The sequence below is a fragment of the Notolepis coatsorum genome (genome assembly GCF_963971535.1).
Source record: "Notolepis coatsorum genome assembly, chromosome: 2".
In the NCBI taxonomy this organism is placed as follows: Eukaryota; Metazoa; Chordata; class Actinopteri; order Aulopiformes; family Paralepididae; genus Notolepis; species Notolepis coatsorum.
Genome location: NC_140166.1, coordinates 56,938,668 through 56,959,829, shown reverse-complemented (window position 1 = coordinate 56,959,829; position 21,162 = coordinate 56,938,668). Strand labels below are relative to the sequence as shown.

At 44.7% G+C, this 21,162-nt stretch overlaps 1 protein-coding gene across 1 annotated transcript; it reads left to right on the top strand.

Annotated features, from left to right (window-relative positions):
- The first annotated feature begins 475 nt into the window (after nt 1–475).
- On the top strand, nt 476–20,872 carry il2rga (interleukin 2 receptor, gamma a). The gene is made up of 8 exons (XM_084338223.1): nt 476–566; nt 3,196–3,280; nt 6,191–6,363; nt 9,669–9,802; nt 11,368–11,542; nt 15,380–15,479; nt 19,120–19,195; nt 20,609–20,872. The coding sequence occupies exons 1-8, from the start codon at nt 506–508 to the stop codon at nt 20,843–20,845; spliced, it is 1,041 nt and encodes a 346-aa protein (XP_084194349.1). The 5' UTR covers nt 476–505; the 3' UTR covers nt 20,846–20,872.
- The last annotated feature ends 290 nt before the right edge of the window (nt 20,873–21,162 follow it).

Below are 21,162 nucleotides of genomic sequence, written 5' to 3'. Positions count from 1 at the left end.
GCTATATATAAAAAAGCAGCCATTTACCATTTAATGTGCTTAATAACTGTATAACTACTGCCCTCATCTATACTCTTACTAGTTACACTGCTGGCCAGTATTACTTACTACCATAGTGTCTTTAGACCTGTATCACTTTACATATTAATACAACTCAAATACATTTTATACCCAGTTTAATAACCTGTACATTGTATATTGTTATTGCACTTTACTGTACATTTGCACTCAGGTTGGATGCCAAACCTATTTTCTTTGTACTGTACTTGTTGCTGTATGATGACAATACATTTGAATCCAATCTAATGTTATTATTCTACAACTGGATAACTGACCAACGACCAACACTGAACACAAGTCACACGACTAACAGGTTTCAACTAGACTTGATGCTGTCGGTCCCAGTTCTAGTAACAGGAAGCGACTGCAGAGATAGAGGTGAGGAGGAAGTGCCACCTATCAGATGGAGAAGAGCTCTTCGAGGCGAACGTGTCTCTCTGCCACCATGCGGGCCGTGTTGTTTCTCCTCTTCTACCTCAGTGGCCGTGTGTTTTCAAAGGAACCTGGTAAGATCAGTCATTCTCCTTTTTACTATACAATATATATTTAGGTTATAGTTTTCCCGTTTAATACGATCATCTGTTTGACATGTTGGCGTTGCATCAAGATAATGCACAGTGATGAAGAGCTTCCGGCCAGCAATGTGTCTAATTTGTACACGTTATTCTTTCAGTATTACATTAGATTGGCCTCATCAGCATACTTTCTTGATTATATATTTAGTGTTTAACTGATTCTGTGAAATGTCTACACAAATATATGGTCTTGGCTCCATTGTGTGTATTTAAATTAAGTTTTAAGCAGAAGCTGACCTACATCATGTATTGAATTTAACTAATCCTTAACAAAGGAAAAGAAAGAAAAGATTACATTGGAATTCAATCAAATGTTTTCAATACTTGATTGAAGAATTAAACTATTTTGTTGATAAAGAAAATAAGTATATATATTATTTGATATTGAATGAATAGATAATGTTACAGGAATGTAGTTGTACTGTGTATACTAAAGATAAACACAAAAGGCTAGTTATAGTCCAATATAAAAGTATGTACGCAGGCTACTTCCTTGAAAATGCCATTTTAAGTTTTCACTTTCATCGACGTCAATATGTGTCGTGCTGTAAGTGGTGTTATTTTTGTTAAAATAAGTGTTAACTCTACATTCTGACAGCCATCACTGATATAGAGTGTCTGGTCAGTAACATGGGTCTCCCAGTCCCTCCACTCTGCAGTAAACAGTCATCACTGATACAGAGTGTCTGGTCAGTAACATGGGTCTCCCAGTCCCTCCACTCTGCAGTAAACAGTCATCACTGATAGAGTGTCTGGTCAGTAACATGGGTCTCCCAGTCCCTCCACTCTGCAGTAAACAGTCATCACTGATATAGAGTGTCTGGTCAGTAACATGGGTCTCCCAGTCCCTCCACTCTGCAGTAAACAGCCATCACTGATATAGTGTCTGGTCAGTAACATGGGTCTCCCAGTCCCTCCACTCTGCAGTAAACAGCCATCACTGATATAGTGTCTGGTCAGTAACATGGGTCTCCCAGTCCCTCCACTCTGCAGTAAACAGCCATCACTGATATAGAGTGTCTGGTCAGTAACATGGGTCTCCCAGTCCCTCCACTCTGCAGTAAACAGTCATCACTGATATAGAGTGTCTGGTCAGTAACATGGGTCTCCCAGTCCCTCCACTCTGCAGTAAACAGTCATCACTGATATAGAGTGTCTGGTCAGTACCATATGGGTCTCCCAGTCCCTCCACTCTGCAGTAAACAGCCATCACTGATACAGAGTGTCTGGTCAGTAACATGGGTCTCCCAGTCCCTCCACTCTGCAGTAAACAGTCATCACTGATACAGTGTCTGGTCAGTAACATGGGTCTCCCAGTCCCTCCACTCTGCAGTAAACAGCCATCACTGATACAGAGTGTCTGGTCAGTAACATGGGTCTCTCAGTCCCTCCACTCTGCAGTAAACAGCCATCACTGATATAGAGTGTCTGGTCAGTAACATGGGTCTCCCAGTCCCTCCACTCTGCAGTAAACAGCCATCACTGATATAGAGTGTCTGGTCAGTAACATGGGTCTCCCAGTCCCTCCACTCTGCAGTAAACAGCCATCACTGATATAGTGTCTGGTCAGTAACATGGGTCTCCCAGACCCTCCACTCTGCAGTAAACAGACATCACTGATACAGAGTGTCTGGTCAGTAATATGGGTCTCCCAGTCCCTCCACTCTGCAGTAAACAGTCATCACTGATATAGAGTGTCTGGTCAGTAACATGGGTCTCCCAGTCCCTCCACTCTGCAGTAAACAGTCATCACTGATACAGAGTGTCTGGTCAGTAACATGGGTCTCCCAGTCCCTCCACTCTGCAGTAAACAGTCATCACTGATACAGAGTGTCTGGTCAGTAACATGGGTCTCCCAGTCCCTCCACTCTGCAGTAAACAGTCATCACTGATACAGAGTGTCTGGTCAGTAACATGGGTCTCCCAGTCCCTCCACTCTGCAGTAAACAGCCATCACTGATACAGAGTGTCAGGTCAGTAACATGGGTCTCCCAGTCCCTCCACTCTGCAGTAAACAGTCATCACTGATACAGAGTGTCTGGTCAGTAACATGGGTCTCCCAGTCCCTCCACTCTGCAGTAAACAGCCATCACTGATATAGAGTGTCTGATCAGTAACATGGGTCTCCCAGTCCCTCCACTCTGCAGTAAACAGCCATCACTGATATAGTGTCTGGTCAGTAACATGGGTCTCCCAGTCCCCCCACTCTGCAGTAAACAGACATCGCTGATACAGAGTGTCTGGTCAGTAACATGGGTCTCCCAGTCCCCCCACTCTCTAAAAATCATTGAGAGCAAGCTCTCATTTACAGTGATGTCGAGAAGAACAACACATGATACAAAAACAATATAGAAACAGAAAAGTCAATCAATTAAAAAATGTCAATCAATCAAAACAACTACAGACTGAGGTGAAATGGTTGGTCCTTATAGATGTTGTGTAGTATTGTGCTTTGCTTGTGTATAGCCTATATGCATGTGTGCAGATATGTAGAAACGGAGCCAAAGAAAGTAGTTTAATGGTATTCTTGGTGCGTTGTCTCCTCTGTCTCCGTGTCCAGATGTGAGCTGCTTGCTGCTGGACCTGGACTATGTCCTCTGTTCTTGGACTGGACCCCCAGAGCTCAACTACACCTTCCATAGCAGGTGTGTCAGAGACTTACTGATGAGGAAATGAGAAGAATGAACAGTACAAAAGTGTCTGTTTACAGGTTATGAATGCTAACTGAGGTGGGCTTCCCGCCCTCCAGGGCACAGGAGTTCAAAACGTTTAATCCCTATATCTGATCCCATCAGATTTAGAAAATCCCATTTTTTTGTGATCCAGGATCAGACAACTCGGCCAGATTTTGTCCCGGTATTTCTTCAAAGCGATCCAGGATAGGATCACCCTGATGTCAGATTCAGACTTTTCAAGATGACTAGATCCTGAATATCAGTGCTTTAATCCTACCGATCCATCTAGTGGATATGAAAAAGTTAAGTTAAAAAGTTTAAATACATAAAGGACATCAAATCATAATGGAATTGTAATAAAAAAAGAAACATTCATTCAAAGTCAGCTGACCATCCAGGCGTGCTGTGAGGAGCTGAATTCTAAGTGAGGTTTCAGTTGAAGATATTTTTTCAGAATATAAGCACTAAGTGATTTTCCTTTTTTGCATTAGTAACTTCAGAATGTTATCTTTCAAAAGAGACCAGGCTTATGCGTGTGATAAGCATAATGTATAAAGATAAGCTTTGCAAAAAAAGTATGCAGTCCTCAAGTTCAAGTATAAAAAAAAATTGCCGCTTTTCTGGGTGCATGTTTCCAAGCATATGTTAAAACAATAAAGGCATCTTTGAGTAAACTTTGAGTAGAGATTCAAGAGGTTTATTCATCACATACAGTACAGTACACAAGACATAGTGAAATGAAGGTGGCCATGCCCGCTTCGATTGTGCAAAGTATCATTAAGTATCTCGAGGCTGGGGCCAGCATGTCCTCTTTTTTGGAAATCAAAATATGGTCACCCTAGCAATATACAGAACCAAGCATTTCACTATAATGTACATATGTACCGTACCTTATATGTGACAGATAAAACAAAACTTGAAACTTGAACTTGAACTAACTTAACCCCCCCCCATTGTGTTCATGGCTGCTCTGTGATATATGTACCCTGTGTCCTCCAGGTCTCTGTCTGATGGCTGCTCTGTGATATATGTACCCTGTGTCCCCCAGGTCTCTGTCTGATGGCTGCTCTGTGATATATGTACCCTGTGTCCCCCAGGTCTCTGTCTGATGGCTGCTCTGTGATATATGTACCCTGTGTCCCCCAGGTCTCTGTCTGATGGCTGCTCTGTGATATATGTACCCTGTGTCCCCCAGGTCTCTGTCTGATGGCTGCTCTGTGATATATGTACCCTGTGTCCCCCAGGTCCCTGTCTGATGGCTGCTCTGTGATATATGTACCCTGTGTCCCCCAGGTCTCTGTCTGATGGCTGCTCTGTGATATATGTACCCTGTGTCCCCCAGGTCTCTGTCTGATGGCTGCTCTGTGATATATGTACCCTGTGTCCCCCAGGTCTCTGTTTGATGGCTGCTCTGTGATATATGTACCCTGTGTCCCCCAGGTCCCTGTCTGATGGCTGCTCTCTCTGTGATATATGTACCCTGTGTCCCCCAGGTCCCTGTCTGATGGCTGCTCTGTGATATATGTACCCTGTGTCCCCCAGGTCTCTGTCTGATGGCTGCTCTCTCTGTGATATATGTACCCTGTGTCCCCCAGGTCCCTGTCTGATGGCTGCTCTGTGATATATGTACCCTGTGTCCCCCAGGTCTCTGTCTGATGGCTGCTCTCTCTGTGATATATGTACCCTGTGTCCCCCAGGTCCCTGTCTGATGGCTGCTCTGTGATATATGTACCCTGTGTCCCCCAGGTCTCTGTCTGATGGCTGCTCTCTCTGTGATATATGTACCCTGTGTCCCCCAGGTCCCTGTCTGATGGCTGCTCTCTCTGTGATATATGTACCCTGTGTCCCCCAGGTCTCTGTCTGATGGCTGCTCTCTCTGTGATATATGTACCCTGTGTCCCCCAGGTCCCTGTCTGATGGCTGCTCTCTCTGTGATATATGTACCCTGTGTCCCCCAGGTCCCTGTCTGATGGCTGCTCTCTCTGTGATATATGTACCCTGTGTCCCCCAGGTCCCTGTCTGATGGCTGCTCTCTCTGTGATATATGTACCCTGTGTCCCCCAGGTCTCTGTCTGATGGCTGCTCTGTGATATATGTACCCTGTGTCCCCCAGGTCTCTGTCTGATGGCTGCTCTCTCTGTGATATATGTACCCTGTGTCCCCCAGGTCTCTGTCTGATGGCTGCTCTCTCTGTGATATATGTACCCTGTGTCCCCCAGGTCCCTGTCTGATGGCTGCTCTGTGATATATGTACCCTGTGTCCCCCAGGTCCCTGTCTGATGGCTGCTCTGTGATATATGTACCCTGTGTCCCCCAGGTCTCTGTCTGATGGCTGCTCTGTGATATATGTACCCTGTGTCCCCCAGGTCTCTGTCTGATGGCTGCTCTCTCTGTGATATATGTACCCTGTGTCCCCCAGGTCTCTGTCTGATGGCTGCTCTCTCTGTGATATATGTACCCTGTGTCCCCCAGGTCTCTGTCTGATGGCTGCTCTCTCTGTGATATATGTACCCTGTGTCCCCCAGGTCTCTGTCTGATGGCTGCTCTGTGATATATGTACCCTGTGTCCCCCAGGTCTCTGTCTGATGGCTGCTCTCTCTGTGATATATGTACCCTGTGTCCCCCAGGTCTCTGTCTGATGGCTGCTCTGTGATATATGTACCCTGTGTCCTCCAGGTCTCTGTCTGATGGCTGCTCTGTGATATATGTACCCTGTGTCCCCCAGGTCTCTGTCTGATGGCTGCTCTGTGATATATGTACCCTGTGTCCCCCAGGTCTCTGTCTGATGGCTGCTCTCTCTGTGATATATGTACCCTGTGTCCCCCAGGTCTCTGTCTGATGGCTGCTCTCTCTGTGATATATGTACCCTGTGTTCCCCAGGTTCTCGTCCGATGAGTATGTCCCGTGCGCCGATTACATCGTGGAGAACGGCACAGTTACTGGATGTCAACATCCCTATGAAGATTTGAGAGCAAAACGCTTTAAAACCTTTTACACCGAGCTGGAACGTGGCAGCGTCAGTGTGGAGCAGAGGCACTTCCTCAAAGCCAGAGGTAACCTGTTAGTGCTCCCTGTTAGGTAACCTGTTAGTGCTCCCTGTTAGGTAACCTGTTAGTGCTCCCTGTTAGGTAACCTGTTAGTGCTCCCTGTTAGGTAACCTGTTAGTGCTCCCCTTCACAGCGATGTGTTCTGTATCTCACTCAGCAATACGATTTGCTACAAATGCTCCCTTTTTAATTTTAATTTTTTATTATCTTTTTATCCCCCTCCTTTTTCCGTTTTTCTCCCCTCCCAATGTTAGTCGTTATGCCAATTCCCAATCCCCTTCCTAGTCGTTGCGCACTCTACCCCCTACCGTCGGTCCGGGAGGGCGGAGACTATCACGTGCTTCCTCCGACACATGTCTACCCAGCCCACCGCTTCTTTTCACCTGGCAGCGCGGACTCTCACTGGGAGAGTGTAACGTGTGGAAGGTCACACTACCTCTCTTAGATCCTTCCCTCGCTGTGCAGGCGCCCCGACCGAACTGTAGGAGTCGCTGTTTACAACGACCAGGACCCACCCCACCGGCTTCCCACCCGCTAACACTGCCAATTGTGTCAGTATGGACGACCGACCAAGCCGGAGGCACCGCTGGTAGTTGGATTCGATCTCACTGTCTCTGCGGTGGTAGACAGATGCTTAGTCCGCTGCGCTACCCGGCCACCACAAATGCTCCCTTTTCAACACATCACTGTGACTTGTACCCATCTGTAGATTGCAAATCGTTAAACTCTCGGCAAGAAATCTATTGGCTTACACTCATTTACAAAACCCTCCTTGGTCTGACCCCTCCTTATTTGATACACCTGTTAAAATTGTCATCTACTCCCTATAACTGCTAACTAGAACCAAAAGGAGAGAGCACATTAGTCCAGTCTTAGCTGCTCTACACTGGCTTCCTGTAACATTTAGAATTGACTTTAAGGTCCTTCTCCTTACATACAAAGCTCTAAATGGACAGGGACCTAGCTACATCGCCAACACTCTAATAAATTACACACCAGCAAGAACACTGCGATCATCAGCTGCTGGACTACTAGAGGCTCCCAGAAACAGTCAAAAGAGGATCGGTAATGCAGCCTTTATCAACTATGCCCCAAAACTGTGGCACAAACTACCCCAAAACATCAGGGAAGCCAACTCGCTAGACATATTCAAAAGACAGCTTAAAACCTATCTCTTTGCTCAGGCATTTCAATGAAACATCAGGGATATCCTGACACAAATTGTACTTACCTGCACTATTCTTACCCTGCTTACTTTTATACACTGCCTATCAAATTCATGTGTCGGTTATATGCTAATTTTATATGCACTGTAATTTTAAGAGAACTATCTTATCACACGTTTTACTTCTTACTGATGCACTGCTCTGTTGTATGTTAAATACCCTGTTGTATGTCCGTTCTATTTTATAATTTTTAGACTATTTTTAAACTGAATCATTTTAAACAATTTTTATTATTTGTATTACTGAATGAAACTGTAAACAGAGAGGCCTATTGGGATGCTAGATCCTAATGTGAAACTCTGTGATTTACCTCACCTTGCTACCTCTCTATCTTTTTTATGCTCGCTTATGCCTGTATTTCTTACTGTTGTGAAGCACTTTGAACTGCAACCTCTGTATGAAAAGTGCTATACAAATAAAGTTATTATTATTATTATTATTATTATTATTATTATTATTATTATTATTATTATTATTATTATTATTATTATTATTATTATTATTATTATTATTATTATTATAACACCAGAGCTGCTCACCATATCTCTATAACACCAGAGCTGCTCACCATGTCTCTATAACACCAGAGCTGCTCACCATATCTCTATAACACCAGAGCTGCTCACCATATCTCTATAACACCAGAGCTGCTCACCATATCTCTATAACACCAGAGCTGCTCACCATATCTCTATAACACCAGAGCTGCTCACCATATCTCTATAACACCAGAGCTGCTCACCGTATCTCTATAACACCAGAGCTGCTCACCATGTCTCTATAACACCAGAGCTGCTCACCATATCTCTATAACACCAGAGCTGCTCACCATATCTCTATAACACCAGAGCTGCTCACCATATCTCTATAACACCAGAGCTGCTCACCATATCTCTATAACACCAGAGCTGCTCACCATATCTCTATAACACCAGAGCTGCTCACCATGTCTCTATAACACCAGAGCTGCTCACCATGTCTCTATAACACCAGAGCTGCTCACCATATCTCTATAACACCAGAGCTGCTCACCATATCTCTATAACACCAGAGCTGCTCACCATATCTCTATAACACCAGAGCTGCTCACCATATCTCTGTAACACCAGAGCTGCTCACCATATCTCTATAACACCAGAGCTGCTCACCATATCTCTATAACACCAGAGCTGCTCACCATATCTCTATAACACCAGAGCTGCTCACCATATCTCTATAACACCAGAGCTGCTCACCATATCTCTATAACACCAGAGCTGCTCACCATATCTCTATAACACCAGAGCTGCTCACCATATCTCTATAACACCAGAGCTGCTCACCATATCTCTATAACACCAGAGCTTCTCACCATATCTCTATAACACCAGAGCTGCTCACCATATCTCTATAACACCAGAGCTGCTCACCATATCTCTATAACACCAGAGCTGCTCACCATATCTCTATAACACCAGAGCTGCTCACCATATCTCTATAACACCAGAGCTGCTCACCATATCTCTATAACACCAGAGCTGCTCACCATATCTCAGAGCTGCTCACCATATCTCTATAACACCAGAGCTGCTCACCATATCTCTATAACACCAGAGCTGCTCACCATATCTCTATAACACCAGAGCTGCTCACCATATCTCTATAACACCAGAGCTGCTCACCATATCTCTATAACACCAGAGCTGCTCACCATATCTCTATAACACCAGAGCTGCTCACCATATCTCTATAACACCAGAGCTTCTCACCATATCTCTATAACACCAGAGCTGCTCACCATATCTCTATAACACCAGAGCTGCTCACCATATCTCTATAACACCAGAGCTGCTCACCATATCTCTATAACACCAGAGCTGCTCACCATATCTCTATAACACCAGAGCTGCTCACCATATCTCTATAACACCAGAGCTGCTCACCATATCTCAGAGCTGCTCACCATATCTCTATAACACCAGAGCTGCTCACCATATCTCTATAACACCAGAGCTGCTCACCATATCTCTATAACACCAGAGCTGCTCACCATATCTCTATATACGATACCACAGATGATTTGATCTATTTGATCTCTTTGTCCAGTCAAGCTGTATCCTCCAACCAACCTGAGCGTCAAGAACGGCAGCGACTACAACCTGTGGTTCTATTGGAACCAGAGTTACCCAGAGTGTTCGGAGAGTGAGGTTCTCTACAGGTCCGACGACAGCGACTGGCAGGTGGGCAGACGGTCGTAGCAGGAGAGAGAAAACACAAAGAACATAGTCAAGAATAATATTCATCCCTTTGTAGTTGTAAGAGCCAATTTACATGGTTGTAGTGCCATGTGTTTATATTTTATGCATTTGTTTTGTTTTTATGTATTTATGAATTCTGCCTGTATTACATTGTGCCTGCCAGCCTGCCAAAATGAGTTTGTGGCATCAGTACCCGTTGCTCACCAGTAGGTGACATACTCAGCTACTTAATGAATAACGGACTGATGACAGGCAGGTGCGTTTGGTTTACCGGCAGAGCTAAACAGTTTTTGACCGTCACGTTGTCACGTTGACACGGCACGTTGTTTTGTTATCGTTTTTTTGTAGTGTATAGTGTTTGTTTGTTCTTTTGAAGGTACTTTGGCAATTACTTCATATCACATGCAATTGGTGCATGCAGTAGTTATGTGGTAAATAAACCCAGTTGGGACGGACCTTGTGGACATTCAATCCTTTCACCAGACGGTATACAGCAGCAGCCACAGACGCGTCAACTATAGGTTTTAGCCGGTAACAGCCTCCTCAAGGGCTTTATAGATTTATTGTTTTTGTTTAGTCAAGTTGGCCCTTAGAGTATTCATTTGTCTGCCCTCTTCCTTCATAACATTTATCTATACATCATTTATCATTAAAACATTTTAAACAAATAAACAAAATAAATGTATTGCTTTTCTCCCAAAAATATATTGATTAATGATGAATGTATCATTTAAAAAATGTTGGCGGGTCCAAATGAATGTTGAATGTTGTTGTTTACATGTTGCATGTATCCCCTCCCTAGTTCCTATTTCCCCTCGTGGAATGCTCTTTCGTTTTGTCTTCATCCCCCTCCTTTCCCCTCTCTCCCCTCCTCTCTCCACCCTCTCCCCCCTCTCTCCACCCTCTCTCCCTCCTCTCTCCCCCCTCTCTCCCTCCTCTCTCCACCCTCTCTCCACCCTCTCTCCACCCCCCTCTCTCCCCCCTCTCTCCCCTCCTCTCTCCACCCTCTCCCCCTCTCTCCCTCCTCTCTCCCCCCTCTCTCCCTCCTCTCTCCACCCTCTCTCCCTCTCTCCCCCCTCTCTCCACCCCCCTCTCTCCCTCATCTCTCCACCCTCCTCTCTCCACCCTCTCCCCCTCTCTCCCCCCTCTCTCCCCCCTCTCCCCCTCTCTCCCCCCTCTCTCCCTCCTCCTCTCTCCCCCCTCTCCCTCCTCTCTCCCCCCTCTCTCCCTCCTCTCTCCCCCCTCTCTCCTTCCTCTCTCCCCCCTCTCTCCCCTCTCTCCACTCTCTCTCCACTCTCTCTCCCTCCTCTCTCCACCCTCCTCTCTCCCTCCTCTCTCCACCCTCCTCTCTTTCTCCTCTCTCCCCCCTCTCCCTCCTATCTCCCCTCCTCTCTCCCTCCTCTCCCCCCTCTCCCTCCTCTCTCCCTCCTCTCTCCCCCCTCTCCCTCTTCTCTCCACCCTCTCTCCCACCTCTCTCCCTCCTCTCTCCCCCCTCTCTCTCCCTCCTCTCTCCCCCCTCTCTCTCCCCCCTCTCTCCATCCTCTCAGAGGTCCAGACTCAGTGTTGAGAAGCAGAGCTACTGCATCAACCTGCCCTCCAGCGCCTCCCGCTACGAGCTGCGGGCGAGGAGCCGAGTGGCCCAGGACTGCGGGGCCTCGGAGCTCTGGAGCGACTGGAGCCAGACGGTGTCCTGGGGCTCCGTGAAGCTCAACAACAGCACAGGTGAGGTGTCCTGGAGCTCCGTGAAGCTCAACAACAGCACAGGTGAGGTGTCCTGGGGCTCCGTGAAGCTCAACAACAGCACAGGTGAGGAGAGCGACGTCTAGAGCAGTGGTTCTCAACTGGTGGGTCGCAGGGCCATTTTGAGTGAGTCGCACGGATGTGTGCGGAACACACAAAGTCACTGCACTTTGCGAGCGTCTAGCGGCTCGGGACTGCAATTTTCGCCGAAACATATAAATTCTCGAGTTACATGACGATATGTCAGGCGAGTGTCTTTTTATGCGCGCACGTTGGATGACCACCCCGGACTCCCGACGCTCCAGAGCTGCCAATCATTCGCTGATGGCGAAAATGATTGGTCAGCGTTGTAGCCAATGAGTGTAGCTTTCCAATGATACCCCACGTGGGGGTGGTGCGAATAAGGGATCTAGGTGAAAGTTGACGAGCGAAAAGCAGAAGTGAATCACATTTCGAATGAATGGCCCATGGACGAGGAAATGGAATTCTGGAGAGCTTTTTTTTTGGCGCACGGTTTACCCGGATGTGCTGTACGTTGCTATTGTTGCACTTTTTTTTGTTTATTTCATGTTTGGTGGTTCAAAAATGTGGGTCGCGACTTAATAACTAAGGAGAAAATGTGGGTCCTGACTCCTGAGGCTAGACCACTGGTCTAGGACTTCTTTTACAGAGAAACCCAGACAAAGTGGATTTAGGTTGTAAGTACATACAATTCTCCGGCATCGACTGAAAACACACAAAAGAAAAAGAAAAACGAACCATCTTACTGTTACATTTGCACTCTGGTTGGATGCCAAATTTATTTTCATTGTACTGTTGTGCTGTATGATGACAATACATTTGAATCTAATCTAATCTAATCTAGTCTAGTCTAATCTAATCTAATCTAGTCTAGTCTAATCTAGTCTAGTCTAATCTAATTTAATCTAATCTAATCTAGTCTAGTCTAATCTAATCTAGTCTAATCTAATCTAATATAGTCTAGTCTAATCTAGTCTAATCTAGTCTAATCTAGTCTAATCTTGTCTAGTCTAATCTAGTCTAGTCTAATCTAATCTAATCTAATCTAGTCTAGTCTAGTCTAATCTAATTAAATCTAGATATTCTCCACATTGTACATGTTTGATAGGCAGGTAACATTACTGTCAACATCTCAGGTGATGCAGTTCAACCCACATGATACCAGGAACTCACAGAACAATAAGAAAGTCTGCGAAGATTTGAGGAAAATGTCAAAATTACATTTTAATTTAAGTGGAATTCCCCTTTTGAATGCTACTCACCACGAGTTTGTTTACTAAGTAAACCTGCTCTTTCCACACAAAGTAATGTATACATATCCAGTTTCCTAATAGACTATAATAAGTACTTTATACATATCCAGTTTCCTAATGGACTATAATATAAGTACTTTATACATATCCAGTTTCCTAATAGACTATAATATAAGTACTTTATACATATCCAGTTTCCTAATGGACTATAATATAAGTACTTTATACATATCCAGTTTCCTAATAGACTATAATATAAGTACTTTATACATATCCAGTTTCCTAATAGACTATAATATAAGTACTTTATACATATCCAGTTTCCTAATGGACTATAATATAAGTACTTTATACATATCCAGTTTCCTAATGGACTATAATATAAGTACTTTATACATATCCAGTTTCCTAATGGACTATAATATAAGTACTTTATACATATCCAGTTTCCTAATGGACTATAATATAAGTACTTTATACATATCCAGTTTCCTAATGGACTAAAATATAAGTACTTTATACATATCCAGTTTCCTAATAGACTATAACATAAGTACTTTATACATATCCAGTTTCCTAATAGACTATAATATAAGTACTTTATACATATCCAGTTTCCTAATAGACTATAATATAAGTACTTTATACATATCCAGTTTCCTAATAGACTATAATATAAGTACTTTATACATATCCAGTTTCCTAATGGACTATAATATAAGTACTTTATACATATCCAGTTTCCTAATGGACTAAAATATAAGTACTTTATACATATCCAGTTTCCTAATAGACTATAATATAAGTACTTTATACATATCCAGTTTCCTAATGGACTATAATATAAGTACTTTATACATATCCAGTTTCCTAATGGACTAAAATATAAGTACTTTATACATATCCAGTTTCCTAATGGACTATAATATAAGTACTTTATACATATCCAGTTTCCTAATGGACTATAATATAAGTACTTTATACATATCCAGTTTCCTAATGGACTATAATATAAGCACTTTATACATATCCAGTTTCCTAATGGACTATAATATAAGTACTTTATACATATCCAGTTTCCTAATGGACTATAATATAAGTACTTTATACATATCCAGTTTCCTAATGGACTATAATATAAGTACTTTATACATATCCAGTTTCCTAATGGACTAAAATATAAGTACTTTATACATATCCAGTTTCCTAATAGACTATAACATAAGTACTTTATACATATCCAGTTTCCTAATAGACTATAACATAAGTACTTTATACATATCTAATTTCCTAATGGACTATAATATAAGTACTTTATACATATCCAGTTTCCTAATGGACTATAATATAAGTACTTTATACATATCCAGTTTCCTAATGGACTAAAATATAAGTACTTTATACATATCCAATTTCCTAATGGACTATAATATAAGTACTTTATACATATCCAGTTTCCTAATAGACTATAACATAAGTACTTTATACATATCCAGTTTCCTAATAGACTATAACATAAGTACTTTATACATATCCAGTTTCCTAATGGACTATAATATAAGCACTTTATACATATCCAGTTTCCTAATGGACTATAATATAAGTACTTTATACATATCCAGTTTCCTAATAGACTATAACATAAGTACTTTATACATATCCAGTTTCCTAATGGACTAAAATATAAGTACTTTATACATATCCAGTTTCCTAATGGACTAAAATATAAGTAATGTATACATATCCAGTTTCCTAATGGACTAAAATATAAGTACTTTATACATATCCAGTTTCCTAATGGACTAAAATATAAGTAATGTATACATATCCAGTTTCCTAATGGACTATAATATAAGTACTTTATACATATCCAGTTTCCTAATAGACTATAATATAAGTACTTTATACATATCCAGTTTCCTAATAGACTATAACATAAGTACTTTATACATATCCAGTTTCCTAATGGACTATAATATAAGTACTTTATACATATCCAGTTTCCTAATAGACTATAACATAAGTACTTTATACATATCCAGTTTCCTAATGGACTAAAATATAAGTACTTTATACATATCCAGTTTCCTAATGGACTAAAATATAAGTAATGTATACATATCCAGTTTCCTAATGAACTATAATATCTATGATAATACTAGTCTACTGTTATTATACACAGTACAGTGAATATATACTCAATATGGTATACAGGCCTATACATGTATACATTAAACACAGTACAGTGAATATATATATGCACAATATGGTATACGTTATAGTGATAGACATTGGGGGGAGACAGTGGCTCAGGAGGTAGAGCAGTCGTCTGGATCGATTCCCGCTCCTCCCAGGCAGCGTGTCGATGTGTCCTTGAGCAAGACACTTAACCCCCTAACTGCTCCCGATGAGCAGGTCGGCACCTTGCATGGTCGCCTCCACTGTCGGTGTGTGAATGTGTGCGTGAACGGGTAACAATGTGAGGAACATGCTGCTATATAAAAAAGCAGCCATTTACATCACAGTGTCTCTTCTCGTCCCTCAGAGCCGATGGGACCCAGTATGTCCGTGTGGACCCCCCTGTTGTCCCTAGGGGGCGCCCTCACGCTCCTGCTGCTGACGATGCTGCTGGTCCACCATGACAGGTGGGTTCTGCTGCTGCTCCACCATGACGGGTGGGTTTAACAGGGTTCTCTGCTGGTCCACCATGACGGGAATTTTTTTAACAAGGTGCTTAAAAAGTCCTTGAAATTTAAATCAACCATTCGCATTGAACGTTTTGTTCATCCATGATAACGTTTTTCAGAATCAAGAAATACATTAAAAAAACAAAAAAAGATTATCTACTTTTTCTCCCCATTTTTCTATTTTTCTCCCTTCCCCAATTTCGTATTGTCCAATTATACCCTCCCCTGTCTCGAACGCTGTTAGGCCATGCCTCCCACTGGCCGGCTGCAGTGATGACCAAGCCTTGCATCACGTGTCCCCTCCGCGTCTATACTTCCCACAAGCAAGTTGTCCTTTTGCGCGATCACATGACCAGAAACGTGCGTGGCCAATCAGAGCGCAAAACGGGAACGCGGAAGGACAACTTGCTTGTGGGAAGTATAGACGCGTCCCCTCCGGTACTCGAGGAGGCAGCCGTCGCATCTTTTCACCTGCAGGAAAAGGGAGGGACACGCCGCCCTCGTCGCTTCCTGATTCTACTGCGCAGGCGCACCAACCGACCTGTAGGAGTCGCTGTCCACAACGTCCGATCCCCACCCACCAGCTTCCCACCCCCTAATACTTTCCAATTGTATTAGAATGAACGACCAGCCAAGCTGGTAGCAACGCCGAGAGCTGGGCTCGAACCCAGCATCTCCTGCGTCAGTGGCGAGCGCCTTGCCCACTGCGCCACCTAGCCGCCACATTTATTTTTATTTAAAGTGTAACTAATTGTTGGAAATTGTTTTTTTAAGCCATACATAATGGATCCGATAAATTTTTTCTATAAAAAACAGCATTTCAAAGTTAATTGTATCCTTTTAAATGCCATTTTAAAATTAAAAAAAAATAGTGCTTGGAAAAGTACTTGAAAGTCCTTGAATTTAATTTTGCAATGTCTGTGGGAACCCTGGTTGAAGTGCAGCCTGCCGTCAGAGCTACTTATACAGCTCCAGCACACGACCACACCATGTGACCACCACACCATGTGACCACACCATGTGACCACACCATGTGACCACCACACCATGTGACCACACCAAGTGACCACCACACCATGTGACCACCACACCATGTGACCACACCATGTGACCACACCATGTGACCACCACACCATGTGACCACACCATGTGACCACACCATGTGACCACCACACCATGTGACCACACCATGTGACCACACCATGTGACCACCACACCATGTGACCACCACACCATGTGACCACACCATGTGACCACACCATGTGACCATACCATGTGACCACCACACCATGTGACCACCACACCATGTGACCACACCATGTGACCACCACACCATGTGACCACACCATGTGACCACCACACCATGTGACCACACCATGTGACCACACCATGTGACCACCACACCATGTGACCACACCATGTGACCACACCATGTGACCACCACACCATGTGACCACACCATGTGACCACCACACCATGTGACCACACCATGTGACCACCACACCATGTGACCACACCATGTGACCACACCATGTGACCACCACACCATGTGACCACCACACCATGTGACCACACCATGTGACCACCACACCATGTGACCACACCATGTGACCACACCATGTGACCACACCATGTGACCACCACACCATGTGACCACACCATGTGACCACACCATGTGACCACCACACCATGTGACCACCACACCATGTGACCACCACACCATGTGACCACACCATGTGACCACACCATGTGACTACCACACCATGTGACCACACCATGTGACCACCACACCATGTGACCACACCATGTGACCACCACACCATGTGACCACACCATGTGACCACACCATGTGACCACACCATGTGACCACACCATGTGACCACCACACCATGTGACCACACCATGTGACCACCACACCATGTGACCACACCATGTGACCACACCATGTGACCACCACACCATGTGACCACCACACCATGTGACCACCACACCATGTGACCACACCATGTGACCACCACACCATGTGACCACACCATGTGACCACACCATGTGACCACACCATGTGACCACCACACCATGTGACCACACCATGTGACCACACCATGTGACCACCACACCATGTGACCACACCATGTGACCACACCATGTGACCACACCAGGTGACCACCACACCATGTGACCACACCATGTGACCACCACACCATGTGACCACACCATGTGACCACACCATGTGACCACACCATGTGACCACCACACCATGTGACCACACCATGTGACCACACCATGTGACCACCACACCATGTGACCACCACACCATGTGACCACACCATGTGACCACACCATGTGACCACCACACCATGTGACCACCACACCATGTGACCACACCATGTGACCACCACACCATGTGACCACACCATGTGACCACCACACCATGTGACCACACCATGTGACCACACCATGTGACCACCACACCATGTGACCACACCATGTGACCACCACACCATGTGACCACACCATGTGACCACACCATGTGACCACCACACCATGTGACCACACCATGTGACCACCACACCATGTGACCACACCATGTGACCACCACACCATGTGACCACACCATGTGACCACACCATGTGACCACCACACCATGTGACCACCACACCATGTGACCACACCATGTGACCACCACACCATGTGACCACCACACCATGTGACCACCACACCATGTGACCACACCATGTGACCACACCATGTGACCACCACACCATGTGACCACACCATGTGACCACCACACCATGTGACCACACCATGTGACCACACCATGTGACCACACCATGTGACCACACCATGTGACCACCACACCATGTGACCACCACACCATGTGACCACACCATGTGACCACACCATGTGACCACACCATGTGACCACCACACCATGTGACCACCACACCATGTGACCACACCATGTGACCACCACACCATGTGACCACACCATGTGACCACACCATGTGACCACACCATGTGACCACCACACCATGTGACCACACCATGTGACCACACCATGTGACCACACCATGTGACCACCACACCATGTGACCACACCATGTGACCACACCATGTGACCACACCATGTGACCACCACACCATGTGACCACCACACCATGTGACCACACCATGTGACCACCACACCATGTGACCACACCATGTGACCACACCATGTGACCACCACACCATGTGACCACCACACCATGTGACCACACCATCTGTGAGCTCTCTCTGTGAGCTCTGCTGAGGGAACGTGTCTCTCTCTCTGTGAGCTCTGCTGAGGGAACGTGTCTCTCTCTCTGTGAGCTCTGCTGAGGGAACGTGTCTCTCTCTCTGTGAGCTCTGCTGAGGGAACGTGTCTCTCTCTCTGTGAGCTCTGCTGAGGGAACGTGTCTCTCTCTCTGTGAGCTCTGCTGAGGGAACGTGTCTCTCTCTCTGTGAGCTCTGCTGAGGGAACGTGTCTCTCTCTCTGTGAGCTCTGCTGAGGGAACGTGTCTCTCTCTCTGTGAGCTCTGCTGAGGGAACGTTAACGTGTGTCTCTCCGTGTTCCCAAACAGGATCAGGATCCTCATCCCCGTCGTTCCAAACCCGACCAAGCAGCTGGATGGAATCCTGACCCACGGCAACCTGGAGGTCAGTGAACTCTACGCTAGAAATAAGACACTGTGTGTCAGCCGTTAGCTCCAGAAAGCCACCCGATAGAGATTCATATAGCTAAGACAATTCTAGAAAGTAAGCGGACTGACATTGCCTAATATTGCTCGGCAATCAATTTAGTTCTAGTAAGTTATTATTACATCACTGTTAACCGTCTGTAGTGTGCTAGTGAAAGGGTTAAAAAAAAATCATCCACATAACTTTTAGAAAGGTGTGGAATAAAAGTATTGCTTCCCCCCCCCCCCCATAATAGTATTGAATAATGAATTTATCATTTAAAACATTTTGGCGGGTCCAAAATGAATGTTGTTGTTCACATGTTGCATGTATCCTCTCCCTAATGTTATCTATAGCACCATCTAGTGGCTGAATGTTATCTATAGCACCATCTAGTGGCTGAATGTTATCTATAGCACCATCTAGTGGCTGAATGTTATCTATAGCACCATCTAGTGGCTGAATGTTATCTATAGCACCACCTAGTGGCTGAATGTTATCTATAGCACCATCTAGTGGCTGAATGTTATGTATAGCACCATCTAGTGGCTGAATGTTATCTATAGCACAACCTAGTGGCTGAATGTTATCGATTCTCAACTGGTGGGTCGCGACCCAAAAGTGGGTCGCGGATGTCTGTGTAAAAAAATAAAAAGTTTCACTACCTATCTTTGTGAAAGTGGCTTCTCAGCTCTGGTCCAGCTGAAGACAAAGCAAAGGAACAGATTGGACATTGAGCATGACCTCAGAGTTGCTTTGTCTACCATCACCCCAGACTTTGAGACTCTTGTCAGGAGCAAACAACATCCCCAGTTATCCCATTAGTTCCCTGGGATGTTAAGCTAAGAAGTCTGCTAAGAAGGATATATTATTTATTATTATTATTATTATTATTTTATTTCAATATGTTTTTAGCCATAGTTGCACTTTTGTTGCAACCCCAGTTATCCCATTAGTTCCCCCAAACTTAGGTCTGTTATGTTAAGCTAAGAAATCTGCTAAGAAGCATATTATTTATTATTATTTTATTTCATTGAGTTTTTAGCCCTAGTTGCACTTTTATTGCACTTTTTTGTGTTTATTTCATGTTTTTAACAGTGCATGAAAGATTGTGTATTACTGCACACATTTTTTTTTTGTGGTAAAAAAATTTGGGTCACGACTTGAATGTTATCTATAGCACCTTTAATTGTCATAATTATTTGGAATACATGGTTTTAAACCTCTTCTGTCAGGATGCTCACGCTTGAATGGTGAAATGACCATTTGGTGAAATTAGTGAGTGACGGAAATCCTACAAATGATCATTTATGGTATGTAAATGGTATATAAATGGTATATAAATGGTATATAAAACAACCCATCTAACCTTTTATTTTCATATATATAAAGGAATGGCTTTCCATTTCCAAAGACCTGAAGGAGGGTTTCAAGGCTATCTTGGACGAGCGAGCGTGTCTCGTCCGCGAGTTCAGCCATGACCCCAGCCATGACCCCAGCCGCGACCCCAGCCGCGACCCCCAGGCCGTCAGCTCAGAGGCCTCCGCCGCCATGGACCAGACCGACTGCTCTTCCTCCTCCTCTACTCTTCCTCACTCCTCTGAGGGGGAGCAGCAGGCCACAGCCTAGGAGGTTCTCCTGCTCCTCTCTCCTCTGGTTGGGAGCGTTCTCTCCTCTGGTTGGGAGTGTTCTCTCTCCTCTGGTTGGGAGCGCTCTCTCTCCTCTGGTTGGGAGCGCTCTCTCTCCTCTGGTTGGGAGCGCTCTCTCTCCTCTGGTTGGGAGCGTTCTCTCTCTCTCCTCTGAAGGGGAGCGTTCTCTCTCCTCTGGTTGGGAGCGCTCTCTCCTCTGGTTGGGAGCGTTCTCTCCTCTGGTTGGGAGCGTTCTCTCTCCTCTGGTTGGGAGCGCTCTCTCTCTCTCTCTGCTCTGAAGGGGAGTGTTCTCTCTCC

Bases quoted from the DNA above. Each gene is read 5' to 3' on its own strand.
- il2rga (XM_084338223.1), top strand. From the start codon at position 506: ATGCGGGCCGTGTTGTTTCTCCTCTTCTACCTCAGTGGCCGTGTGTTT. The intron at 567-3,195 runs GTAAGATCAGTC...CTCCGTGTCCAG, and splicing joins TGTGTTTTCAAAGGAACCTG to ATGTGAGCTGCTTGCTGCTG. The intron at 15,480-19,119 runs GTGGGTTCTGCT...GTTCCCAAACAG, and splicing joins CTGCTGGTCCACCATGACAG to GATCAGGATCCTCATCCCCG.